This window comes from Pseudopipra pipra, chromosome 6, assembly GCF_036250125.1.
Source record: "Pseudopipra pipra isolate bDixPip1 chromosome 6, bDixPip1.hap1, whole genome shotgun sequence".
In the NCBI taxonomy this organism is placed as follows: Eukaryota; Metazoa; Chordata; class Aves; order Passeriformes; family Pipridae; genus Pseudopipra; species Pseudopipra pipra.
Window position 1 is genome coordinate 57,391,214 of NC_087554.1, and position 20,052 is coordinate 57,411,265.

General features: G+C 38.1%; 1 protein-coding gene across 1 annotated transcript in view; it reads right to left on the minus strand.

The window, feature by feature from the left end:
* NUDT14 (nudix hydrolase 14) overlaps positions 1-20,052 on the minus strand; it is a 61,094-nt gene that overhangs the window by 16,862 nt on the left and 24,180 nt on the right. Inside the window, exons 2-3 of the mRNA XM_064659372.1 lie at positions 17,174-17,217; positions 2,155-2,219 (exon numbers count right to left, since the gene is read on the minus strand). Of these exons, the coding sequence (XP_064515442.1) occupies positions 2,155-2,219; positions 17,174-17,217 (109 nt within the window). The remainder of the gene's footprint in view (positions 1-2,154; positions 2,220-17,173; positions 17,218-20,052) is intronic.

The following is a 20,052-nucleotide window of genomic DNA, read 5'->3' on the forward strand; positions in this document are numbered from 1 at the left end:
TCACAACTGTTATTCAAAGCAGCCTTGTTAGGTGACTTATACAAGGACTTGTTTGCTATCAAAGAGGAAGAACAGTACAGACTGAGGAGTCAGTGAAGTTTGGCTGACTGGGGAATGTATGCTAGCTCCTCTCTAAATTTCTGATTTCTCTTTGATAGCACCAGTGGTTTGCACCTCCCAAAATGGAACATGGCTTATTATTCAAATCTTTGATACTGTTTATTTTAAGTCAATAGAAAACCAAACATCACAACCCACTGAAAGGGCATTATACTTACAGTGAAAAGACCAGGATGTGTGTTCATAGGTGCTACCCCCGCCCTTCCCTGGAACATATAATTTTATTATACTGGAAAGTATGTGGTCAATTGACTACCTAAATAAGAATTGCCCAAGACCTTTGCCAATCAGTCACAAGTAAGGAACTGATATGGAAACTACTGTGATATGCATGTAACTTTCTTCTCTCTGCTCCACCCAAATGTGTGATTTCATGATCATTCAAGATGATCTAAGCCCAGAGCACACTGAAAAATATGGTCCTGCCTCACTGTGTGCTCCTGCCACCCCTCAAGTCAGCATGAATGAACTCCTTCAGGCCAGTCAGGTGAGCTGCCTAGTCCTCAAAACTTTCTGTTTGCAGCCATACAGGACCTGTGGTGTCACTGCGTAAGGGAATGGGGTGGGAATGTACAGGCAAGGAGGGATGACTGCCTTTACAAGCAGCACAGACATCAGTGGGAAAACTCGACCACAACAGCACAGCCTGAGGAAAGGCCAGCACATGTCACCCAGCACACGTGCAGGGGACGTGCCTGGTGAGCGAGCGGCAGCTGTTCGCTCACAAGCAAGGAGCTGTTGCCTTCCTGGTGGGACCCTGGTAGGATCCAGCAATGAGAAAAGCCCCAGCCTTTGTTTTTGCTTTGTGGAACAGGCACCAAGGCAGACAATAACCATGGAATGGAAATATAATGATAATTACAGGAATATGAGTAATGTCAGGGCATGGCTGTGATCACTGAACTGCTATAGGGCATCTGACTGGCCACTGTCCCTAAGGGCAGGTTTCTGAGCAGCTCCAGCCTCTGGAATGGTTTAGCTCCAGGAATAGTCCAGTTTTTTGAGGCTGATTTGACACTTCTATACAGATGATGTAATGAATTTTTTCTGCTGAAGTTGAGCTGCTTAGTACACATGTATATGTATATATATATATATATGCACATGCACAAAGGTTTCTGCCTAAGATTGCCTCGAAGAGAGCAACAGCTACAGGAGCCATTTTATTTGGCTGTCAAATAAAAGACATTGGATTATTGACAAACAAATAAACACTTTCTAACAGTCAATTAACACTTCCTGAGACACATGCACTGCCAGTGCAACAGTGCTGCACAGCACTGGAGAGGCTGTCCATCGCTGGCAGTAAGAAAGGGCAGTGTGACACTACCCTCAAAAGTTTCCTATAAAGTCTACCATGAACAGTCTTGAAACAGTCTCTTAGCAACAGTCAGTGAAATATCTTGTGATTTCTTTTAATTAACATGCAGAGAATATGCATTTCCTTTAAATTCCAGAAAGTAAATATGACTTTGAATTCAAATAACTGATATAAAGACTCCGAAAAAAAAGTATATTAACTTAAAATCATAATAACAACTAGTAAAATGAAGCTGTGCACATACTGATGAAAAATCATACAGTCCTGAATTTCTCTCATTTTAAATTCCCAAGTATACACTGCACAGTAAGACAGTAAAAAAAAGGAATATTTAAGACAAAATTTAAAAAAAAAAACCAACACACCAGCTTCTGCTCAGAAGCTGCCTACTAAATACTAGATAGGTCAAGAAGGAATTTCAAATTAAAGCAATTTCTTGCATTGTCATTGTAGAGCTGTTTGTTATTTCATCCAAAAGAGTTCAATAACCAGCCCAAAAGCAGAATGTAAGGCTACCCTGATCACTTGTTTCATCTGTAATGGAAATTTCCCTGGTTAGAAATTCTGACCAATTGAAAAGGACAGGCTATCACAGAAAGAAACAGAATATAGAACAAAGATTTTATCACCACAGATGCACCAACTTTTAACTGCTAAACCCTTAAAAGCTTGCTTCACTACAGAGCAAAAGTAAATCTAAAAAAGAGGATTACCTGGGCGGAACTGCTTCACCAAAACAAAGCACTGCCGGGAAGTATTAAAGATCAGGATTGACACACTGAGGAGGAAGACAAAAAAACAAAAGATCAATGCTTTATGAAGGATTAATGCAGAACTATTAAACTTACATCTTGTGAATTTAATTTTAACTACATAAATACATAGATTTATTACTAAAGGTGCAATGCAGGAAGATGCTTGTCCAAAATCTGTCTAGAGGGATAGATAATGGGTCATGTTCCCAAAGCCCATGAGAATTTACCAAAAATTAAGTCTCTTTTGTCTTCTGCCATGCAAAATAAGCACCAATCAATTCCTTCTTCCCAACAGGAAAAAAAAAACCAAAACTTTCAGTCTAAGAACATTGGTATTACATAGAAAAAAAATCCTCAAAATTAAAAGCATTTTCTACTCTTATATCAATCCTAAATTAGGATAGTCAAAATCTTAGGCACAGTGTAGTGTCATCTAGACCAGAGACTTCTGCACAAGCACAGAGCATGTCTCTGTAGCTGCTTGCTGAGCTAAGGCCTTAAACCAGACACCATCCAAGTTCAATTCTGAACAGATTTAAACTAAAAGTAGTTTCAAGTGCTACCACATTAATGGTTCTCTGGTTGCTTGAAATACCTGCCATGGGGAAACCTGACGGGTTGAGTATTTAGAGATGCTCTAAAAATGTGGAGTACTGATATTCTCTGCACACTCTCATATTTTACTCGTTTAAGAAAATGCAGACAAAAGTCTCTCTCCTTAGTTGGTAGCCCACTGCCACCTGCAAAAACCAGTGTATATTTTGCTCATTACCATGGTAGCATTCTCTCATTTGTTATGCCTCATTCTATGCAACTGGAAAGTTAATTCATTATTCTATTAATTCTACAATGGCTTATTCTAACAATGGCATATTTGCAGGGCTGAGTCAAACCTTCAACTTTCCTTGTAAAAGACCTTTATATTTATTTTCACTATTTGATTTAATAATGAAGTCACCAGCTGCCAGAGAAACTGCTATTTGATGATTATTAAAAATAATGTTAATGTTTATTATAATAATATATACAAACCAAAACAGAAGGGACAAGTCCAGATGTTAACTTTTATATTCATGGTTGCTATTCTCAAAGACCTGTACTGCATATTGATGCCTTCCTGCCCCAGGAGATGCCATTTGCAGGGAATTTTAAAGCAAATGTTCTAGCCTTCAGAGAGGCTGGAGGAGAACATTCGCTCTGTTTACTGGCACAGGGGTTCTTTCTGGCCTAGACTAGAATATCTGGGAGTTAAAGTGTAGATTGCCAGAAGAAATGAAGTTAAACCACGGACCGTCATATTTTTAAGATTACTTAAATATTATTCTTTTATTTTTTGGTATTTTCTTTTTCTTTACTTGACTGTTCCTTTCCCAATAGGTACTATCTGAGGGCAGACACTGCACTAAACAAAAGGGGAAAAGGAATTACTGCTAGTGAACCTCTGTTGTTTTGTCCACGAGCCTAAGGATGTGCACTGCCTGAAACTGGAGACAGCAGCAGCCTAAAGCTGTGGATGAAGAGTGAAAGCTTCCTGAAACATATGGCTGCCCTTTACCTTTCTTTACATCCACCACCTCAGGCTCAATCTTCCCCTTGGCTTGTCTTCTTCGTCATGTCTCATTAAATAACTCATACCAACTCATTAAAAATGGCTCAGCTATTAGACATTATTTTTTCCTAGGAGTCAATCACTTGAGATTTTTATGGAACAGATGGGAAAATTAAAAACAATCTGTCAGAATTAAGGAACAAGATCAAATTAGCTGGAAAGGAATAGCAGCAAGTTATTTCAATTGTCTGCTTCTCACACCATCTTGAGATGAGAGGGTACAGAAATGGCACAAATCTGTAGAACTTTCTATTTAATTACTTCTAATTTTCTGAGAGACTGACAACCAATTTTGAACAGAAATTTACATTTTTTAACAAACCACAACACACAAGTTCTAGTATTTCCTGTCACAGTTGGAGAGCCATAGAGGAAAAAGTTAAGAATTGCACCTTCTGAGGAGGAGCATGACACTGGGAATGTTGTTTGGTGTTTCTTAGTCCACAAGAAACAAAATGACATGAAATATTTCCACAGGTCACCAGGTCTGTAACTTCTGAAAACCCATTTAAGGCTGCCCTTAGGACAGTTTTTTGAGTATTACCCAAAGTTAGAGCAAGACATTTCAATAGATCTAAGTGGAGGATCCTCTGAGCCACTGCTTTCAATGGGTTTCCTTATTGCTGCAATGACCCAAACATGTGTGTTCAGCTGTTTGGTCTGGTCTGTAAGAAAAAGGAAGTATTTATCTTCTAGAGTTCTAAACCATCATACCAAGAATTTACTACAAAATTAGTTTCAGATTACTATTTTTACAGATGATACAGGTACAGTAAAGAACTGCTACAAATCCATTAGTAGGTCCAAATACATCTTTCAGTCCTATCATGCCACAGGGCACTACAAAAGTATTTGATGTTTCAAGGCAATTCCCTTTAAACTATTACAACCAAACCCAATTTAGGGTATTAGATATGTATCTATAAGCTTTAAAGTGAAGAGTAAACATATAAAATAAAAAATTAAAACATTCACAAGGACTTGTTATCATCTCCACATATAAAAGATACAGAACAGAAACAAAGCCCAAGCCGTATGTTAGAGAAAAAACACACAGAAGCGCTAGAAAAGAAAGAAAAAAAAGCCCAGCCACATTTCCAAAAAAAAGGCAGGAATCCTAGATGAGAATTTAATCTAAAATGGATATCAAACGTCCTAATGTAGCAACAGGCTTCACGTGCCTCTGTCTCAAACAGGAGCACAAGACCACTTTTTTGTTAGATTTTACAAAGGAAAAGAATACCCAGATATAAAAGGATCACGATGAATCCTGAACTTTCCGCCATTCCTTAAAACAAGCTATGACACCTCTGCACTAAGGAAACACTTTATCAGCTTAGACCTGCTAAGCTTTTCATTTTGTGTGGCAGATTACTAATTTTTACCATGCTCCACAGGTGTGCATCTTTGCTGACTCTTCCCCCAGCAGCTGACATTCAGGGAAATCGCTGGTGTAAAAGGGGAGGCCATTAATGCAAAGGGAATGCCACGAGCCACAGACCTGCAGCTGCACTCAGGGAGCACACCCAGCACAATTGCTGCATGCCAGGGTCACACTGGGTACCTGCCACTGCCAGGGCCTTGACACCTCTGCAGGCAAGAGGTGGCTGAGAAGGAATCCCTTAAAAATGTGCTCTAGGTTTCATTCTGGAGCTGTAATTTGCTTCTGTAAGACATGGAGCTCCCTGACCAGTGACGGAGAGTTGGCTTCCCCACACCACATCTGTCAGTGCCTGCATTAGGGACCACAAACAGAGAAAGAACATACTAAGAGATGACATGGGTTTGTGCAGAGTCTTCCAGGGCTGGTGGAGACCACAGGCCTGCTCAGCCTTCAGCCAAACCCCTCCTCAGCTTCCCTTGCAGTAATTCCTGATCACTTTATACATACAACAAATCACTACTCCAATTACAGCACAGTTTTTCCCAAAGGAGGCATGCAGGTAAACAGCATACTGTGCAATAATGTAGGATGCTGTTCTTTCTATAAATATTCGAACAATTAGGGTAGCCTTAAAATATTTTAAGAAAGAGATGTACCTAAAATGTCAGCAAGATATCCCTAATAAGAGCAACCAACCTGTACTTGAGCTTTTATTGTACTCAAGTTCACAGTTAAAGTGTGTCTGGTCTTGTTACCTAACACAATGTGTTCTGAGAGGGATTCCAGTAATTCAGCCAAGGCTCTCACATAGCATTTAACCATTGAAATTTCAAAGAAAAATCTTACTGAAATAGAGAAATATTATCATTCTCTAATGGATATTTGTCTTCCCTAAAATGTCTAAATCGAAGTGCAGAAATTACATACAACTGACCCATGGACATCTGCAACCCAGGACTCCAGAAGTTCAATTCCTCCTCCCCCTCTAAAGACTCTTACTGAAGGACAAGATATCCACCTGAATACAACCTTTACAGTTGACAACACCTCTTGGAAGAGTTTAGAAAATGACTCCATTGTGTGCCACAGAACATTATTTCCACATTTGTTCCTTCCCCCAACGTAGCACAGCTCTGTATTTATTGAACTCGTGGTAACTGATGCTTTATGACATTCCAGCCCAGCAGATATTTACACAGAAATACTACTACAACTTCACACTCTCAAACCTGAGAAAGGAAGGTGGTGTTTCATGGAGCGACGTAAAACATTTGACCGCGGCAGTTACAAGGCAGGGGACAGATGAAAACTGACATCCTGTTAAAATGTGCACACACACATATGGACACATGCAAAGTCAATTATTTAGAAATACATCCTGGCAATTAAGATCAGCAAGTAAACTTTGCCACAGCTTCATGAACACACTTGAAGGAAGGTTTTGGGGGTGGGGAATAAGGGGGTTTGTTTGGGGTCTCTTTTTGTGTTTTGGGGTTTTTTTGGGTTTTTTTTTTGTCTGAGAGGTTTTTTTGCTCTTTGTTGCTGGAGGTTTTTTTCAGGTAGACATGTAATTCCACCTTGTAGTCATCAGTTTGGTAATCTGTCTGCATGATTTGTCAGTTGTTAACCTGAGCTACAGTTAATCCACAAGCAAATGCTGACACTTACTAATTGCTTTTCATGAGACAAACTTTCAAAATCCTTTAATAAATGAAGATTCATTCAGACTTTTGTTATTCTTAAATGTGGTCCAAATGCAGACTTTAAAAAAGTGAATTTGTAAAACTAAAAAATAATTTAAAAACGCCCCACAGTATAGTAAAGCAAAGACAAGGACAAGACTCTCTTGTGTTTGTTGATGAAGTAAGACTCTCAAGGCTGGAGGTGATGATTTTTAATGACAAACTTGTACTAATAACTAAAATACTAATACACTTAAATAATTGTTGAGGTAACACAGGCAAAGAAACCAATCTTTCTTGAATCATGTGTATGTGTGTGTCACACACAAATTGTGATTTGACTTGAGAGATGGGCTGATTCCAATGGGATGAAGTTCAATAAAGCCAAGTGCCGGGTCCTGCACTTTGGCCACAACAACCCCATGCAGCGCTACAGGCTGGGCAAAGAGTGGCTGAAGAGCAGCCAGGCAGAAAGGGACCTGGGGGTACTAATTGACAGGAAGCTCAACATGAGCCAACAGTGTGCCCAGGTGGCCAAGAAGGCCAATGGGATCTTGTCCTGTATCAAAAATAGTGTGGCCAGCAGGAGCAGGGAAGTGATCCTTCCCCTGTACTCTGCATTGGTGAGGCCACACCTTGAGTATTGTGTTCAGTTCTGGGCCCCTCAGTTCAGAAAGGATATTGAGGTGCTGGAGCGGGTCCAGAGAAGAGCAACAAGGCTGGTGAAGGGACTGGAGCATAAGTCCTATGGGGAGAGGCTGAGGGAGCTGGGGTTGTTTAGCCTGGAGAAGAGGAGGCTCAGAGGTGACCTCATCACCGTCTATAACTACCTGAAGGGAAGTTCTGGCCAGGTGGGGGTTGGTCTCTTCTCTCAGGCACTCAGCAATAGGACAAGGGGGCACGGGCTTAAGCTCCGCCAGGGGAAATTTAAGTTGGATATCAGGAGAAAATTCTTTACAGAGAGAGTGATCAGGCATTGGAATGGGCTGCCCAGAGAGGTGGTGGATTCACCATCCCTGGAGATTTTTAAACGCAGATTGGACGTGGCACTGAGTGCCATGATCTAGTAAATGGACTGGATTTGGACCAAGGGTTGGACTCGATGATCTCGGAGGTCTTTTCCAACCCAATCGATTCTATGATTCTATGATTAACAATGAAAGCAAAGACTTCTCAGCTATTAACCTCAGCCACTTTAACCTATTTTTAAAGGTTAAAAAGTATCTCGAAAGTAGTTTAAAGCCTGTAATACTGTTAAGTGCTGCTTACAAACAATAATCTCAGCTTTATAGGGGAGACTTTAGGGACTAATGATATATGATTTTTAAAAAAACACAACAAACAAACCAAGCCAAACTACCCAAACCCATGCAATGCTGTCAGAGCCTGCAATAGTTCAGTTACCATTCTCAAAGGAAACAATGACAAAAGAATGGCAGATTCCAAACAAAAGAGACACAAAAATGGCACAAAAAAGGAATAAAGCAAGAAAGTGATTTAATCAGTTCCCTTGACTCTCAACAGATATTTGGTTTTAAAAATCCCTTTGATACAATCAGAAGAAAATAATCAAATGTACTACGCAACCACAGAAATATTTAGAGATGTACTCATTTCAGCTGGAGAGCATACATACAATATTTTTGCCTAAATGGTTCATAAAGGAGAAATTGTCAAGACTTAAAAATCAAACTAGAATGAAAGCAAGAAAGTAAATAAATAATTTAGATGTCTCCTAATTGTTTTTAGCTTTAAAGTATAAATTTTTCTTCTTCAACTTCTATGAATTTGGCTTTCTTTGTTCATAGAGTGTTGACAAAATGATTTTTCATACTCTTTTCCACGTCAAGACTACAATTCCATCTAGTCTTTTTAAAAACACCCCAGATCAGGATTAAAGTACCTTAGTGAACACACATCCTTTTCTTGTTCAAATCTAAAATGACTGTGCTTTCAATTTTAAAGTGATAATCAAAAAAACCCCAAAATTTGTTTGAGAGCCAACATTCCAAAGTAATTCTTTGGGAGGAGTCATCCTTCAGGAGGGCCTACTTCATCTTATTTCAAAATTATTTTTGATGTCCACAAGAAAGAATTGCATGTAGCCCCCGTGTCACTTCTATATTCAAATTAACCATCCATTTCACAGCTGGACATGTCCCTGGAAACTTCTAATGTGGTCTCTAAAGCGCTGTCTTCTTCCTTTTATCAGCACAGCACCCAGTACCTTAAGCCAGAGAAAACAGTCCCTTCACTTTCAGAACTGACATGTAATAAAGCTGTACCCTTTGATTACTCTCCAGTGCAATTCCTTTAGTATCCCAGAGCTTTAACTATAATGTAGATAGTCCTGAGATTAAATGTGTGTGCTTGCACAATCTTTACTGGTTCATTTAAGTCTTCCTTCAAAGCGTTTTACATTTTTCAAAGGCCAACACCAATCCAATTGGCTGCTTAAAATGCAGCCTATTACAAAAGCAAAGCTATAAGCTCCTGACAAAAACATTCACCCTTTCATACTAATCACATATAAAGTGGATTTGGCAAAAGATAATTAGAGACATCTAGAAGACTTCTGTATTCTGATGAAGCCTGAATGCTTTCTCGGATACAACGTAAATATTTAATACTCAGTAAAACTAGAATAAAGTGGTGCGCCAGGTATGCTTAAGAAAATAAATGTTACACTGGAAAAAATCAGAAGGAAGATTGGTTTCAGTAAACTGAACTGCAGCAGGAAGTTGTTCATGACACCATAAAGCAGGAAGCATATGATCATCAGACCAGTACAAGAATGAATTAAGAAGTGGTAACAAACTTGTGCACATATGTGCACTTTTAAAACATAATTTAGATCTACTTTTAAAGTAGCAATTTGTACCCAACCAGAGAATATGATCAGGACAACTTCTTTAGAATAAACAATCCTCCCAGCACCCTGTTTTCATATAACAAAGAAAAAAGGAGAAAGCAAATTCAACTGCAAAATAAATGAGACATCAAAGCACGTTGCTCTCAATAACATTCCTTAAGTGTCATATCTTGGCCAGTATCCCAGGATACCCTTGGAAATGACACATTGCATCTCAATGGGTTTCTTTCAACAAAATATTTTAATAAATAAATTCAGGTTTTATGCTAACTTATTTGATTAAATAAAGCTTTGTGGGCATTATGTGCAACAGATGTCAGAGCCTGATGGGCTTTTGTTCCAATTCCTAATTATTTGTGAAACCGCCATTTATAAATGCTATCACATAGTGAGACCAATAAATAATCCATCTAAAAGGCCTGAGTATGACTCCATTCTGAAATGCCAAAAATTAAAGTTTTAAAACAATACCAGGTTTAAGGACAGTTTGCAAAATAAAAAGTTCAAGTGTTCTGCCCTAACTAAGGTAAGGGAAGCCAGCAACTTCGTTTCTCATGTATCAAAACCCAAATATGAGGTGACTAACACAACCTCTGGCCAGGCAAAACTGCACAGTCTCAGTATCATCAGTGAGAAACACAGACTGAGAAACTGGTAGTTGTTCACATTTTCCCTCATTTTCCCATTTCTAGAATAATGGTTTCAACAGTTTCCCCTTTTCCAAGAGATATTTTCAGCTGAAATTCTAAACCTACAGGCACTCCAATTACAGAACATTTCCTAGCTTTCCTAAGATTATTTTTACCAATCCCAAATGCAGGTCATGACCACGCTACTGTCTCTAGGCCATGCAAAAACTTTTGGCACTCTTCAGAAGGAACTGGTTTATTTCAAAATCACCTCAAAGCAGAGGGAAGACTCTCCTTGATTCCAGTGACTCTAAGATAATAAACACATCCATTTCTTTTGTGTATTACTGCAAACACTAATAGATTAAATCCCTAAAATTGTAAAAACCCAAGATGCTTGTAATCTGGATACCAGAAACATGTATTTAGAAATTTATGACTCATCAGTCAAAACTCTTGTGTACCTGCCTAGTTATAAGAATTTCCATGGATTCCAGCCTTAAAATTAGGCAAACATTTAATTTCCCAATGAAGCAGTGCCCTCAACAGAGATGCTACTGACCTTCTACCCTGTTTCAGTGGCACAGCAGAGAAGAGTTTATATGCTGTATGATACTTTCTTATCAAATACTTTAAAAGGAGAAATGAGAATCTGAAAATTTGGCTTTCAATTTTGTTTTTCTCTCTTATAACTTTACGGCATCGAATACAGTTATGTTTGCCTCATTGCTATGCTTCTATTTAGATTGGATCCTAAGGTAACAACATAATAAGACATTTTAAAAGACAGTAAATATGCCTACAGAATTCCTGGCACACAGGCAGAGGATCTGTCAAGTCTTTGCTTTAAAAAAAACCCAAAAATGAACAACAAAAAAACCAGCATTAAGTGCATTTTATTTGCAAATATCATATGCAAACAAATAGTGTGTAATTACTTGGGTTGAAGGAAATTAATAGGCTACTACATCTTTTCCTGCTAATACCAGGAAAATTATCATTATGTTGATAGCATCCTTGATAGACCGATATCAAGCCTAGACCTGAGCGTTTTCAAGGACAGCAATTACCAAACATGCCTTCCCAGATTGTCTTATTGTTTATTGGTAAAAACATCTTCTTAGTGTTTAATTTAAAAAATACTTTCCACATGATCCACATTTCTTGTTCTGTCATTGATCACTGATGAAATTAAATTATTCCAGCCTGCTCTATAACATTCCTTTACATTTTTGTGATAAGAAGTAATTTTTCTCCTCAGTTGTGTTATCCTTTGCATGAACATGCCCAGCCCTCATTACCTCCTCCCACCTATTATTTCCCTAAACTTTTCATGGTTTTTTTTTGCTCGTTGAACTACATCCAGTTGATTTTAAACAGTGCATTATCTTCTGCACTATCTTTGAAGATAATCAAGAAAATTCCACATCTTTGACACCCTGGAGGAGACATCACAAAGACAGACAAGGTTTACAGCACAACAGCACAACAGCACATCAGTGCATGTAAAAGGCACATGCCACCCAAGAAAGACTTTTTTTTTACCTATAAAGATGTTAAAAAGCTGTATTTTACCCATTTTAAAGCTGCTGTGATAATTCTTGCACAAAGGAAGCATCTGAGTTAAATTTCATGGTGTCTTATAATACACTAGGACATAAAACAGAAAAATACATAGAGGATTAAGTTTCCATAAAGCCCAAATGATCTGGCATATGAAATAGGAGAAGGAATTTAATCCACTCCTATAATGTGGTCAGGGCACATGACTTCCATCCTGTCTCCATAGCTGCCTGCTACAGCCACCGAGCCAGAATAGCAACCCTGGCTCCTCCAGGTCACTCTCCCAGCTCTGGTGACCCGTCTCCTGGCCAGCTCCCATGGCCAGGGCTGGGATGCAGGAGGCTCCTGGTGCAGCTGTTGGGTGGCCACATTCCACACCTCCCCTGTACAGCCACACTCCCCGACCTCAGCAGCAGCCAGACCTCGGCCAGGTAACTCCAGAGCACAGAGGGAACGGATGAATAAATTCATCCTCTCATTCTGAGTTATGTTCATTTTTAACTTGCCTTGAGAACCACTTTCTGTTTGCCCCCCAGGGCTGGTACTCACAGGACAAAACACGCAGAGGTGCTGATTGCCTCAGTTTCCTTCTCCCTGCAAACTCCCTCCTGATGGAAAACCACACTTTGCAGTTGTCTTTGCAACTGATATAGTATTAAGCCTTTTTTTCTGAGCAAACAAATTAAATTAGGAATTAGTTTGTTTAAAATATGAAATTAATTAATTTCTTTACTTAAAAGAAGCCAATCTTATAAGGCAGGAATGTTATTTCCGTTCTCTTTTTAGAGAGATAAGAAAAGGCTTTCAGTTTTTTCCATTAAGAATTTTTAAGTCAGGAACTATTACTGAGCCACTGTGACACGTTTTTGAAGGTAAAAGTCCATCACGTGGAGAGTTTTAAGTTTTTTAGTCCAAATGCCTTTTCCCTGTCACATGATATTTTCAGAGTTGAGAGGAACTCACATAATAATCTTGCACACAATCCAGTCTCCCAGAACTTGTTTCTTGTAAATGTAATGAACTTTACAGTGAATTTTTCATACTTCTAAATGGAGAAGTAGCAATAATTTTACTTTATATCCATTCCCAGTGCAACTGGAAAACTGTCCTTGTAGTTGTCAACTAGCAAAAGGTACACTTGTGTCCCTGTTCTCAAGAGTTATTACTCAAAGCACAGAAGGGAGCACATGACTGTACACTGACCTTCATCTGTTCCCAAATTATGTCTTTTAAAAGCCTTGAATCTGTTTAAGGGGAGCTGTTGAAACCTGAAACGAACCTGGTCTATTGCTTTATAAAGTAGATGAATGTAAAACTTAAGTATTACATTTCAGGCTCTTACTGTACTAAATATAGCAAAATTAGGATGAGGGAGAATATAACTGTAACCTGAGTCTGGTTTTAGAGAATAATTTTTTGTTACAGGTATCGATGGTTACTCTGTAATATTTGGTATGTTTCTATTTCTAACAGAAAATCACCACAAATGTTCTCCTGATCAAGATTTTTATTTTTAAAAGCAGAGTCCTTAAAAAAAATTACCAACTCCTCACCCCGCAAATCACACCCCCACAAACTGATAACCAGTTCTGACAGACCCAGGTCTAAAAAGAACCTTGAAATACACCTTGCATCTAAATTTTCATTACTTGCATTCTGCTTGATTTTCATAAGGATATGTTTAATAATCAGCAAACACATCAGCTGAGTATTAAAGGAAAAATTACAGTTAATTGGAAAAGTAAGCAGTGCGTTAAATAACTGCAGAAAGCATCTTTTGCTGTGTGTCACTGCCTAACACAACAGGCCAGAATTATGTAATGCTTACAAGCACCACCTCAATAAACTTGTTCAATAATTACACTGGAAAAGAGGTAATCAAATATTTTTATTTTTCTTCGTTCATTTTTAGTAACTTCACTGTTGCTTCTAACGATGTAATAAAACCTTATAATGAGCTCTGGTAATGTTCATCTGCATGTTTCAAAGAAAGATTAACTAAAATGTAACTCCACAGGACAGCAGTAAACTCCTTATTTTCCAAAAGAAAAAATGGCTTAGAAGTTGACAGATTTCTTGACAAGTTTGCAAATTCTTGACTGTTGTCAGATGGGAACTGTAACATTCATTAAGTAATTAATCTACTTAAATCGTAGAAACCTTCAGGTGGGAAGAGACTTTTGGAGACCATCTGATCCAATCTCCTGCTCAAAATCAGGCTAAATTCTAAGTTAGGTCTGATTTCTCAGAGCCTTGTCCAATCAAGGCTTGAATTTCTCCAAGGATGGGGGTTCCTCAGTCTCTCTGGGCAAAACATTCCAGGACTAAACTACTGTCCATGGGTATGTCCTTGTGTCCTAGGCCTTCCTTCTGTTACAATTTAAACCTAAATATGGTAAGAAATGCTGCTTCTTTTGTCTATGGACTCAGTTGACTTCTGACAGCACAGGTTTTGAAAGTTTGCCTTGGCAACAGTTTATTGTGTGACCAGTAATAAACTGCAGAAGACTTTTTTCTAAGTGGCATGGAGGAATTAAGAATAAGCAATTACTTGTTCAACATAAATTACAGAGGTGACTCCAGGACTGATACTCTAGTTCTGAATGGTGTTGGTCTTACAAAAGCTTGGGAACCACACACTGTAGACTCATGCCCAGATCTGCAATAAATAAAAAGAAAAAAAAAAAAAAGAAAAAAGCCTCCCCCTGTAATACCTAATAACAACTCTTCTATTTTAGCTCGTGCTTGTGGTACTCCGGCCTGCATACAGTTAAATGATCTCGCTGTACTGCAATATATAGTCACATTTTAAAAGGTGACTCACACTTTAGGCAAATGAAGTGACTATTGCAGTCCTCATGTTTTTGTCTCTATATAATTTAATCAGCTGTTCATCTGAACAGTTGGAAAGGATACATTTAGACGACAATAACTTAATCTCTCGTGGTAAATATTTTCCTGTATCAAGTCTATCTTCTGATACAAATCTATTGAATATTGGCTTATCTTGACCTAATTTGAAATGAGAAAGAACACTGGGGTCCCAAAGGAACCCAGCACACACTGGGTTCACTGTCACACAGCAAGGAAGTCTGCCTTAAGCACATTTACTTGTGCTGCTGAAAGAGGATGACAGACAAAGACATGAGTTAGACACAATATCTGGTTTTATATTATTAGCACAGTTGTAGGTTTTTTTCTTCAGCATCAATAAATCCATTCTACATATCAATTATATGCAAATGTATAATATATACATATGTGTACTTTACAGATCTGACATTCCAATGCATATGTTCAATTTAGGTAAACAGCTTTATTAAAAAAGGCTGTTTTTCTTTGAGCATTTAACAGTATTACAGCACTTTCAGAGGTAGCACAACTTCTGAATACTTCTGAAAAAATATTAAGAAAAAGGGATTTTATCTATGGAAAACATCTACAATCTTCCTCAAGCAGACATAAACGCTAGGAAATCCTGACCAACAGGACATGTGTCCTGGAAAGCTCTCCTCTTCTTCAAGATTTATTCTTCATCAAGGGTAAAGAACGGTTAAGAGCTCTCTAAGTATGAAGTCCTCTATAATCCTCAGCAACTAGTTAATGTGACTTTTCCATATAACAAGCACCACAGCTGCCCTACTAAGATACAGCAAAATGTAGGGCTTTAATGCATTATAAGGGATTTTGAACCTGACTAATGTATCTCATAATAATTGGCTTCCCAGTCACAAGTAGAATTTATGTGAAAACACGGATTTCCTACACAGAAAGTTCACATTATTACCTCTGGTGTCAGAAGCTGCAATGAATTTCCTCATGAAAGAGTGTTAGACATTCTGCAGTTCAACAGTAGTCACTAATAAGTTCGGGTGGCAGCTGTTGTACATCTGAAGCTAACAAATGTTATGTGACCAGAGATGACTGGCATGACATGTGGCCGTAGCCTTTTTATAAAGTTATGTTCTCAACTATTTTAAAAATGCCCACAAAAGTCCTTCAGAAATACTGTTCCCAAGAAGTTCATGGAAAACTGATCCTTTAATACTTACCCCACTCCGTTAGTTGCATATATTCACACGTTATCACACAGTGATAAACTGAAGTTTAAACAAAAATAGTAATACAAATTCATCCTTAAGTCATGTTCCCAACACTGTGACTTGAGGCTGGATTCATTTGCTACAATGGGCATATATTAGATTTCCAGCAATCAATTATCATTTCAGCCTTTGTATCTGTGATCATAAATTCAGGCACATGCCCATATGGACAGACAAAGTGCAAAGACAGAACTGTCTTCCAGAAAAATTCCAAAAGCAAGTGTGAAGTTCAGTAATGAAATATCACTCCCTACTCTGTCCTAGTTTCAAGCAGTACAGGCATTTTTAATCTAGCTAATACTTCCCCAGTCTTTCTGGAAATTTTACTTTCATAATCTTTATATTGATAAAAAGTGTTGTTAGCATTTTATGTCCCTCACAGGCACCTACACACAAAAAGACTCATGTAAGGATTTAGAGGGTTCCAACAGAGCACAACGTCCAAAAATGCAACTGATTTTACTTACTTCATGCACAAGAAAAACACATCTCTTGACATGGTTCTGGTTATGTCACAAGTGGTTTTTTGCCATTAGTGTTTTGCACCACTTTTTACATTTAATAAATTTAGAAAAGCTTTTACTAGGAAAATTTTGTTACCTATGTTTTTTATTTTTATCTTCCATGAGCAGATTAACTAATCTAAAAGACACATAAATACTTTAGTTTTTAATAACTCTGAGACTAGGTCTGTTTCATATATACCTTATTTGTTATAATCTTGGATGAACTGATCTTTGAAGTCAGGAGTTAGTTGCTTTTCTTCTCCAGCAGAAGAAAGTCCTTCCTTCAGGTGATATATTCCCACTCAAAAAAGAAAATTTCATACAATCCAAACTTTCATTTGTATCTTCTCTGTAATCACTAAAATGTACAGCACATCATGTGCTAAAACTCTAATATTTAAATAGTCAGGCGCAGACAAAACTTACTGAAAACATAATAAACCATGAGATTTTAAAACTTCTGCTAATTCCATCTAAAACAGTGAAGGACTACCTGCAAGTACAACAAAAGAAGTGAGAATTGAAGAGAAATTTGGAGGGGAAAAAACATCACCAGCTGATCAATGGAAGAGACTACAGCACGAAATACAACATAAAGACAATGGGAAATAATGTGATTCCATCGTTACCTGTCATGTGTTCTCATGAAATCCCAGAACTTCTTCGTACCATTCTGGGGAGAAAAAAAATTTTAAAAATCCATCAGTCAAATTAATTCCAAGTGAAAAAATTACTATAATGGAATTTAATAAAATTTAACAAGCATTTCTTTAAAAACTTAGTATAGCTGGTTTTATTTTGAGACCATCCTTCTTTGTTTTGACAGTAAGTATTACAGGTGCTGAGAACTGTCAGGACAGTTCAAAATCTCAGATCCACAATATCATGATGACAGCTAACGCCAGGTTATTGTAGTCTTCAGGCCCAATTTTGGCCACAGCATCAACTTCAGATGCCTAAGCTAATCATTCAAGGTGTCAGGAAGCTATAAACAGCCACGTTTTAAACTGTAAAATAACCCATAGATCTATGTTTTTTCCATGTCCAGAAATGGTCTGGTGTGGACAGCTCAGCATTTACCTCCTAACTAAACTCCTTTGGGATCCAGGAACAAGACATCCTTCACTCTCACCCCTTACAAGGCCTAAAATAGCAGTTTTGTCCACACCTAACATACTCCATTCTACACAGCAGCTGTTCCTCTGCACTGCTGGTGGTGCTGAGAGCACTGTCTAACAGCAGGTTTGAAGTCACAGCACTCACCCAAGAACTAGGAGACATAAAATGCATTATTTTCCCAAGATGGGCTTAAAAAGAACGATATCCACTACAGCACAGCTGAAACTCATCCCTGAAAACAGGTATTATTCGACAGTTATAATGAACAGGTATACACTTGCTTACATTTATAGCTTCTACAGTCACCTATAGCAATTCATACACACCAGCTGGAGACGTATATAATTCCTCATCCTGCTTATTAGAAGTGTGATGTATTTCAGCTGAAATACAAGTCAAGAGATTTCACTCCCAGGTCAGTTTTAAGTTTATATGAGGAATCAGAATGCAACCAGAGGAAATTCTTGTGGTTGATACCTTTTTCTTATTAGCAACACAAAAACTAGACCTGCTGAAAACCTACATCCCCAAAATATGCTTAATGTGAAAAGCAGCACTAGGTTTCTATTATAAAGTATGGTTAAACGGATGATCAAACCCTGAGCAACTGGTTAATGATTTAAAGCAGGTAAATGTTGAGCAGTGAAAGAAGAATCAAATTCAGTTGGTGGTAAAGGTGCCAACCAATATAGACAGGCCCTTCAGCTCTATTACAGATGTCATGGCTACCAAGTACACAACAGCTGGTGGGGATTAGATAACAAGCACTCTGGTTCAGAGATTAAGCTCCCGAGCTTTATGAGTTTACCAAGCTTTTTGGAAGAGTGACTGTTTGCTTGCTAGCTGGGTTTTTCTTCATTCCCACAACTCTAATTATAAACAGTTGTTCACCTCAAGAGAAACTCTAGTCTTTGCTTCCACTGGTGCCTGCACATACCTTCTGTGAGCACTGACAGCAACCAAACGTCTCCATTACGGGAGAAGCCCTCTCATGGTTTAAATGCAATATAATGTTGAAAGAGAAATAAAGACAGCAAATTTTCAGTGTGAACTGAAATATTAAAGCTGAGTGCTTATCCAATCCATTCCACCTGGGTAGAGGTGGAGGAACAACTTTGATAGGACTATGACACAACACATACTTGCAACACTGGAAGGTAATAGCATAGGCTGTGTTGTATGGTAAGACAATTTAAGGTATTAAATGTGTAAGGTCAGCTCAATCCTTCTGTAGGTTTATTTCTAACTGTATGGCAGGATTTTCTCTTGTTTGCAGATTGCTGGGCAATTTTCCATTAACTTGAGTTGGAGAGCTGTGGACCAAGAATAATGTCTTCTGCATGTAACTTCATATTGCTTCTCCAGTTTCAACCTTACCCTGCCCAAAATGTGCTACTGTCATCCATTCTACCTTTGTAGTGTCCACTTGGGAGAAATGTGGGTGCCCAGCTGATGGAGAAGACAAAAAAAAGCCTGAATCAAGTCCCTCATTGCATTAATTTAGGCTGTTAGTCCTGTGGTACTACTTTCAAACATACAATCCCAGCAACAATCTTCCTGGTTCTTTGCTCCTGCCATCATTTTGCAAATTATAGACCCTGATTGCTTTGGAGCACTTACGAGAGTCAAATAGCTGAGGAAAATTACACCCTAGAGATTCATCCTCATCCAGATGGGATCCATCAGATTTGAATGACCTGTTCTCAAGGATGAGCTCCATTACCATTAACAGAATCTACCTCACAGACATGCACATAATTTTTAGCAGAAAGTAAAAGAAAGAACTTAGTACCTAAAAAGAAACTAATAAGAAAATAAAATCCATATTTTCTATTTTCTAAGCCCACGTAACATGCTTTCTCTAGAACATGGTTTGATTAGTTTAATACCCAAATTCAAAACCAGCCACAAGCTAAATTATTTTGAGTCTGTCCAGTCAAGATGTTGGTTAGCATCATACACTCTTACTGGACAAAGCTATTTTCTGCCTATATCTGAATAAAAAAAACTACTTCATATGATCAGCCTGCACCTGTCCAAATAAATAAATCAATAAACAAATGAAACATTCCAACATCTCTTTGTTTACAGTGGCAGAAACTCAAATGAGCCCCATTCATGTCCTATTGTCCAAGTCAAATGTAATTTGAACCCAACCGTATGGAGTTGAGTTTCTATTGTACCCAAAGCATGGTTCTTTCCTAACAGACTAGTAGGAAGGTTGCTAATTATTAATAGCATGTAAACAGTTACCAATGGTTCTTATGGTGCTTTACATACTTCACAGAACATTAATTCCAGCCAGTTTCTAACCAACTATGTCAAGCTCTATGTAGTATCTCTATCTTATCTTTAAGACAAAAGTACTAATTGCTGGACTGATCAAGAT